Source organism: Ylistrum balloti, unplaced genomic scaffold (genome assembly GCF_031769215.1).
Source record: "Ylistrum balloti isolate Yb309-2 unplaced genomic scaffold, AGI_CSIRO_Ybal_v1 Utg370692, whole genome shotgun sequence".
NCBI classification, from domain to species: domain Eukaryota; kingdom Metazoa; phylum Mollusca; class Bivalvia; order Pectinida; family Pectinidae; genus Ylistrum; species Ylistrum balloti.
In genome coordinates, this window is record NW_026782416.1 from 212,451 (window position 1) to 221,471 (window position 9,021).

The 9,021-nt window shown below is 33.6% G+C and overlaps 1 protein-coding gene across 1 annotated transcript; it reads left to right on the forward strand.

Moving 5' to 3' along the window:
- Nucleotides 1-276: 276 nt before the first annotated feature.
- Nucleotides 277-6,132, forward strand: LOC132557549 (zinc finger HIT domain-containing protein 1-like). The gene is made up of 6 exons (XM_060222046.1): nt 277-298; nt 871-1,038; nt 2,746-2,837; nt 3,083-3,171; nt 4,484-4,564; nt 5,298-6,132. Exons 1-6 carry the CDS (start codon nt 277-279, stop codon nt 5,317-5,319), a joined length of 474 nt encoding a protein of 157 aa, XP_060078029.1. The 3' UTR covers nt 5,320-6,132.
- The last annotated feature ends 2,889 nt before the right edge of the window (nt 6,133-9,021 follow it).

Genomic DNA, 9,021 nt, shown 5'->3' on the forward strand with positions numbered 1-9,021 from the left:
GCATAGTTTCAAACATTGCATCTCTGTTTCAGTTGTAATCAGAGATATATGTAGTCATTCGCATATTGATTCATTTATCTTCTTTTGTTTATTTGGTTGTTTTTTGGTTTTGTTTGTTTGTTTTACATGTTATTTGTTTTTTTGTTTTTTTGTTTTTTTTTCTCTGCTTGATTTTTTTTTTTTTTTATTTCTGCTTGAATTTTATTTCTCATGTCATTGTTTATTTCTTTCCGGATTCTTCTGTCCGCTTATTTGTATTTAGTTAGAAAATCCAATATGGCTGACAAAAGGGAATCTGGTGAGTCTCTGATGACTAAAATTTAATAAGAATCAATAAATAGGTTCACAAACGAAGGACATTATCTGAAATTGACTTTTTCGGAAGCATAATACATTTTAGCACAGATTTACTTGTTTTGAACTGTTTTAGTCAAACTTTGATTGATTGACATGTGTATACTCTTTTGCCGCTCGACCGGCAACGCTAGCGCCGACAATGTGATAATATCAATAGAGCCCGATCATTTTCAGATTTCTAAATCACACGTTTACATCTTAAATATATATTTTTATATGAGAAGAAATGTGGGTATATAATATATTTAATTACACTATAATAGCATTGTTGTTTAACTTATTTTGGTCCTAGATCTAGAATGATTCAAGAGAGACAACCCTTGATACTTCTTTTCCCATACGATAAACTTATATATGGCTCGAATGAACATTATTATAACCACAAATACAATACATACATATAATCGTTATATACATGTATTTCTGTGCTCAAACCACTCTCAAAACACATGTAGTTCTCTAACGGGTACATATTTGACCTTTACAGATCAGAAGTTTAAATTTGTATTTCAGGAAGAGTGAAAGATCTTCAGCAGAAACGTGTTCTTGATGATGCTGCACGACGACGTAGACAAAGAAAAGCGCTTGAAGCCTTAGAGTCTGACAATTTTCAGGATGACCCACATGCTGATCTCAAAATGAGCAAAAAGGCTCCCAAATTTGAGGAATCAATGGATACTGGTATTCCACAATGCAATATGTTTTTCCATGTGTCCATGAATGGATTAAGATGAATTTTTTTTAGCAGAAAAATTATGTAAATTACCACAGATCTTTACAAAGTGTTTTCTTTGTGAATTCAACTTTTACTTATTACATGTAGCTGCTGAATGGATATTTGACTAAAATAATTAATATAAAAAATAAAAATAATTAATGGAATAAGGCTTCAAAATGAAGCAACGTTTTCTTTAATGATCCTATTACTTTTACATGCAATGTAATTAGTGTATTACATCACAGTGACATGATATAAGGTAGTGATTGTGGCCATGATATTAAGTATACTGGTTACTCTCTAAAGGTTATGAAACTGCAGATATCTTCAAGTTTCCGATTGACAGGGCTATCTAGTCAGGGCTCTCACACCCCATTTTGGGACTGGGGCCTGGGGCCCTTAGAATTGGGGGAAATAATGGTGTTTTCCGTAGAATTGGGAAAACTTGGGGTCTAAATTGGGAAAAAAAGACACTATTTTGCATTGGGAATATTCCGCCCCAAATCTGGCAGATTGAGAGCCCTGCTAGTTGTACTTCTTTGAATTTCCATGCTTAAGCGAAATCTTAATATGAATTAGATATCAATAATCACAGATGTTTAGATGGTAAATGGTGTTTTCTCAGACTGAACAACAATTTGTATTGTAATTTTCAATAATTGCTCAACCAAAAATTATAATGATTCATCAAAAATTTGTTAATCAGGTGCAGTTGACACATAAAATGTATTGTTAACTAAAACAACTGAATTAATTCTTTTTGTAGTAGAATTGCCAGTGAAAAAAACAATTTAGATTTGAACTATAGATGTCTCCTGATATTGCACACCATCATATCTGATACATGACCTGAAATGTTTTGAAGACAATTGTCAAAACACAACAAACAAAATGTCTCTAAACTTTTTATTTCGAAACAAATGAAGCTGAATGTTATATATGTATCTAGCTCCTAATACTATAGAAAAGACTGTTAAGCTTGTTATTATCTCTGGGAAAGTTTTCAACAGTTTTCATTTGAAACAAGATGTAACAGATGATATCAACATGTAATATATGGGAATATTGCTTCTGTTGTCAAGTTTCAAATATGTGATTGTTGATAAATCAGTCAAACACCATTATGATTCATAATATAAGAATGATAATGATATGTGATTTACAGTATTCAGACTGTATTAAATATATTTCGAATCTGATACAACTTAGTCTGTTCACTCAAATTTAATGGTTGAAATATCCTGATATAATTGGAATGTTGGTTAGTGAAAGTACAAAGTGACAAGAGTCTGAAGTTGAAGTTCAAATATAATATTCTATAAATTGGAAGATATCTAATAATACATATAATATGATACATTTTTGCGACGATGATTCTACAATGCGAAATCGCAGTTAGCATCATCCCTTCAAAAATATCTGATAACTAAGCCATTATCTACCATACAACATGTAACTTGTAGTGGCTATCACAAGTGACCAACCAAGTTTCAAGAACAGTAGCTTGTGACTGCTTGCTGTTTGTAGAAACTGGTGACTTGTCAATATAGAAATGACCTGTGGTTCATGACCATTTCTCCAGATATATTACCAAACATATCATGCATCTAATGAACTAGTACTTCAAAATATTTTAATGATTCATATCATAAATGTATTTTTCTCTAAAGGACAACCAGTGTCAAAGAAGAAACGAAAGAGCAAGAGTGACCACTTCAAGTTTAAATACAAGAAAAGTTTTTCAGCACTACTAGAAGAAGAGGTATCTAAATTGAATGATCAACATTGCTGAATTTTAAAGTTTATCATATTTAGTCAATAGGAAGTTGATAGGAAAATTAAGCTAATGGTAAATGTAAAGGTGATGATCCTGATTAATTTTTGGAGTATTGTTGACTGCCCTAAAACTATGTGCATCAGATATTTAAATTTAGCACATCTGGTATAATTCAATATTTTTCTTTAACAACTCTGGTTCAAGGTAAATGTATTTTGTGTGACTTTCAGCATATGTCAAACAGAGACACTCCAAACTACTTAACTGCCAGTATACCACCTTCAAGGTTCCCAGAGAGGCGTTTCTGTGCTGTGTGTGGATATCCTTTCAAATAATTTCTTAAATACAACATTGTTATACATATTTATATATATTGTAGATCAATGGCATATATGTATACAGGGTTTTCCATAAGAGCCTGTCGCCGGCCAATTTGATCGGCTACTTTGATCATTTGGCCGCCTACACCAATCCAGTTCTGTAATAATGTTCCATACACAACTACACGCACACGGCAGGCCACCCCCACCTGGTGGCGTTTTGGCTCGGATCGGCTGGCTTCGCCAGTCTCCTACTTTCACTACACAACCTACTACTAACAAAATTATGGAAAACCCTATGTATATGTTCTCAATGTACCTGTATCACAGTCATTTGCCTATAACAATATACAGGACTTAGAACACAGTGATAACACAAGATTACATTAAGGAGTCACAAAACAGTAATAACACAGAATAACATCAAGGATATAGAATACCATGATAACACAGGATCACATGAGGGACATAGAACACAGTGATAACAGAGAATAATATCAAGGACATAGAATACAGTGATAACATAAAATTACATGAGGAACATAGAATAAAAATAAAAACACAAGATCACATAAAGGACTAACAAAACAGTGATAACACATCAAATCAAGCATAAAAAATATAATGATATTAAAGGATCACATAAAGGACATAGAATATATTTTTAACACAGGATCACATGAAGAATATAGAATATATTTATAACATAGGATCACATAAAGGACATAGAATATATTTATAACATAGGATCATATAAAAGACATAGAATATATTTATAACATAGGATCACATAAAGGACATAGAATATATTTATAGCATAGGATCACATAAAGGACATAGAATATATTTATAACATAGGATCACATAAAGGACATAGAATATATTTATAACACAGAATCACATAAAGGACATAGAATATATTTATAACATAGGATCACATAAAGGACATAGAATATATTTATAACACAGAATCACATAAAGGACATAGAATATATTTATAACATAGAATCACATAAAGGATATAGAATACAGTGAAGTTTTCTTGTTTTCTCCTCTGATTTTGGAACTGTTCAAGTCAATATTAAATGAGTTGCAATAAAAGCCTTCCTTGCTCATAGTATGCTTTTGATTTTTAATCCATATAATTTAAATTAGAGGCGTTAGGCTTGTAAAGAAACCAATGGAGCTGTCGTTGTGGATGTGAAATAAAGATAGGAATGACATATAGACATGATATTGATCATACACATGATCTGTATATAAAATGATTAAGAAAGAAAATTTATCATATTATTTCTTTAACAAACTCACGTTTCCATCAAACTACACCTGTGTACAGTGTGGAGCGAGATACTGTTGTGTTAGATGTTTAGGGACCCATCAGGATACTAGGTAAGTCAAGGAACTTTTAGGATACTAGGTAAGTCAAGGGACCTATCAGAATACAAGGCAAATCAAGGGACCTTAAGGATACTAGGAAAGTTCAGGGACCTTAAGGATACTAGGTAAGTCAAGGGACCTATCAGAATACTAGGCAAATCAAGGGACCTTAAGGATGCTAGGAAAGTCAAGGGACCTTATAGATACTAGGTAAGTCAAGGGACCTTAAAGATACTAGGTAAGTCAAGGGTCCTTAAGGATACTAGGTAAGTCAAGGGACCTTAAGGATACTAGGTAAGTCAAGGGACCTTAAGGATACTAGGTAAGTCAAGGGACCTTAAGGATACTAGGTAAGTCAAGGGACCTTATGGATACTAGGTAAGTCAAGGGACCTTAAGGACTCTAGGTAAGTCAAGGGTCTTTAAGGATACTAGGTAAGTCATTGGACCTTAAGGATACTAGGTAAGTCAAGGGACCTTAAGGATACTAGGTAAGTCAAGGGACCTTATGGATACTAGGTAAGTCAAGGGACCTTAAGGACACTAGGTAAGTCAAGGGACTTTAAGGATACTAGGCAAGTCAAGGGTCCTATCAGGATAAAAGATATTGAAAACAATACTTGATTAATCAATATTTTTAAAAACCACACGAATTATTCAATGCACAGATGAATGTGTATTTTTCAAAGATCAGATGCATGTATATTTTTCAAAATACTTATTACAATATTTCCTTTCATATTAAGGTGCTTGAAATGGACAGCTTGAACATTTCCGTCGTATCCTAGTGACAAGTGCCACACTGTTTGGAAAGACAGAAAATTCCCAAGGAAGCATAGACACCAAGAAGCCTTTAGTGTCAATCTGGTTAGCTCACTGTGACATGTCAACTACCATTGACATAACATACTGGTCCAGTACAGACATGAGTGAAGGACACTGTTTCTATCACACTTGGTGAAACATGGGACATGATAATTCTATGACTGCCGTGAATCTCCACTGATTTCATCATACATCAAGTGGAGATTATTTAGCTGGACATTATGAAAGTCACAGGAAAGTACTTCTCTAATGCTTGGCTTTTGAATATCAGTTCAACACTCAAAGAGAACTGAGCCTGTCATGAATAAAACTTCCTTAATCCGATCAAATTGTATCAAGGATGTTAGTCACCATGAAGTAGAGCCAAAATCAGCTGATTCCCAAACAGAAAAAGGATATTATTTTTCCAAAATGGATACAATGTCTTACAGAATATTTATATATTCACTCATTGATATAAATTTTATGGTAATTTATCAAATGTTCAAGCAAATGTTGATGTAGATCGAGTATCCGCTCAGTCTTGTCATGGTACAATGGACATTCACTGACAAGAATAAGTTAACCTTATGTCATTCGCTTGGTGTTTGATTTAGCCATTTTCTATGTTATATGAAAAGATGATATTCACTGAGATAAACATCTGACAAAGTGACGGTTTATATATTTCTCACTTGAATTTAGTTTCTGTGTATAATGGATCTGCTATAAATTTGTAAAATATTTTTGTAGAGATGTAAATAAACAATGATTTTTACATGGAAAACAAATCATATTCTTATTGATATACATGTATATTACATGTACACAAGACGTAATGTACTGCTGGGTGACAGACATGGAATATAACACAGTATACTGACTGTAGGGTTTGTAATTTGTACAAAGTGCCTGTGGCCGCTATTTTGAATCGGGGAACTGTGTAGGGATTAGATATGCTAAAATGAAATAAATTATAAATCCTTCATGGAAATTTGAGAGGACAATTTAATTAGTTTTAGCCCAACTACAGATCTTATGTATTCACTGATCTGGCACAAGTAACAATTTCGGTATCATTATACATGTACTTCCCAAGAACGTGTTTTTAAATTAAGTTGACACTAGGCCTTATTTTTTATTTGAGACATCTGCCCTGTACTGGTATCCGTATCAAACATGTTTACTCTGTGTACAATTTTTACAAATTAATTCATAATAGTTCATGTGTGCTTAAAACGGAGATTTGGACAGTAAAACATTCAACAATATGCTCCATGTTGGCCATTTTGAAAATCTTCCAGAACAGAGACATGATTTTAGTTTCCAATAGCCAAGTCAATGTCAAGTAAAGAACTTCCAAGGCCTCCTTCTGAGCCAGACAGTTTTTGATAATCGGTCCTCTTTATTTCAAATTTGAGACAAATCAAAATACTTCAATGTGAATTTATTAGTTCATATTACATCACATGTACACCCCACTCACCCAGTCCCAGTTTCAATTTTGAAAATAACTTTCACAACATTTCCTGTCAATTCAAGATTAATTATAAGATATCAACAGACAAAGTGCATGTATTAAAATGAAGTAATTCAAACTCAAAATTTACATTAAAATTAGGCCAGACATGTGGAAAAAGGACAGATTGACAGTCTTTTGGATTAATACGAGGAGGATAAGACCAGAGTAAACTAATTTGCTTCATTGGTAACACCCTCCATGTGAATCTAGATGAAACCTTGAAACTAGCTTTCTATCAAAACCCAAAATGGTAAGATTTTCCGTCAACTGTCAACATCTCTAAGGGAAATAGTGTTATTCACATAGTGGCATTCATAGAATCAAAATCTATAGGCTTGGACATATAATGTCCTATTTTACGAAACAGCCTTATTGTGATATGAAAACAAAAACAAAAGATGGAAACGGAAATCATTATTTTGATCATAGAGTATGTCCATGCTTAATTAGTGTTGTAAGTAATAAAAGATCAGGACAAATGACAATGAATATGATGTTGTAATGTCCTTGAAATCTGGAAAAATTTCCGATAGAAAAGGTCAAAATAAAATTCCTCTTCATTTAAACACAAAATATTGTAATGATATCTAAGGAAAAATAACAAGACTCAGCAAGGTCTTTTGTTACCTCTTTGATAAATTCCACAAGAAAGAAACAAGGCCATTTAGACTTGTTCTATCATATTACTGTATAATGTCCTTTTGAAAATCCTGATCAATCTCTATAACATTTATTGAATACATATGTAGTCAAAGCCCGATAAACTGCATTCTGAATTAGGGACTCTACAGGCTATCAATTTATGTTTACTTCAGTTGTAAAGTTCATGTGTCATCTTTTTTTCTATGAATACTTTTATTGTTGTTTAAAGTAATGACACAACCAATATGGATGCCTGGTTGATTGAATCACTGGCGTCAATTTGAATTAGTGTAATGTACATGATGTATATCAAAGACGGGGATGGTATCATATTTCATTCATTACAACATACCTCTAAATTGATTCTGTTTTTATACGCCCATCGAAAGACTGACGTATTATGGTATGGCGCTGACGTCCGTCCGGCGTCCGGCATAAACTTTTTCCTACATTTTTCAGCCGATCTTTATGAAACTTGGTAGGCTTAATCACTATGATATGAAATTGTGTTTTCCTGAATGGGGTTTTGACTAGACGATTTGAATAAGAGTTATGCCCCTTTGTTTATTTCACTATAGAAATCTTGTCCGGAGATCTCCAACATTTTTCAGCTGATCTTTATGAAACTTGGTAGGCTTAATCACCATGATATGAAATTGTGTTTTTCCTGAACGGGGTTTTGATTAGACGATTTGAATAAGAGTTATGCCCCTTTGCTGTTTTGGATATTCACGGGCGTATTTTGTTCCGCTTTGCGGTACTCTTGTTAAAAAGTAGTTGCTGATTGGTTGTTTAGTCTTTAATTGTACCAATTGGAAACCAAGATTTGCTCATGTGTGAAGCAAGAGATTGAATCGCATCACACTTTGAGTCGTGTGCCTTTTGTTACTGTTTCCTATGACGATAACTTCATTTTAATGAACGGTGCAGGTAGTTACCATAGTCATGTTTTAACTCAACTCGCCACGTGTTCCATACTGAGAACACTTCGCCACATCGTAACTGTCATTGCTAGTAGCATTTCTATGTGGGAAGAACCATTCTGAGAGCCCTCTCAAATTTCATATGTAGGTTCTGCCTGGTCTCTTGTCTCCAATTTTGGGACTGATGAGCAAAACAAAATGGCCGAAAGGTGACCATCTTGGATTTTGACTTTGAAAGTTTGTTATCGCTATTTCTTGTGAAGTACTCGATGGATTTTTCATTAATTTGGTATGTAGGTTCCCCTTTGTCCACAGTTGTGCCCGTTTAATTTTTGGGTCTAACCAGAAAAACAAAATGGCCGAAAGGCGGCTATCTTGGATTTCGACTTCGAAAGTTTGTTATCGCTGTTTCTTAAAAGTGCTTGATGGATCTTTTTAAAATTTCATATGCAGGTTCTCCTTGGTCCCTAGTTGTGCCAATTTGATTTTGGGTCTGATCAGAAAAAACAAAGTGGTCGACAGAAGGACATCTTAGATTTTGACTTCGAAAGTTTGTGATTACTATTTCTTGAGAACTAC

Coding starts and splice junctions, on each gene's coding strand:
- LOC132557549 (XM_060222046.1), top strand. CDS start 277: ATGGCTGACAAAAGGGAATCTG. Junction 3,172..4,483: donor CGTTTCTGTGCTGTGTGTGG/ATATCCTTTCAA, acceptor TAACAAACTCAC/GTTTCCATCAAACTACACCT. Junction 4,565..5,297: donor GGGACCCATCAGGATACTAG/GTAAGTCAAGGA, acceptor TTTCATATTAAG/GTGCTTGAAATGGACAGCTT.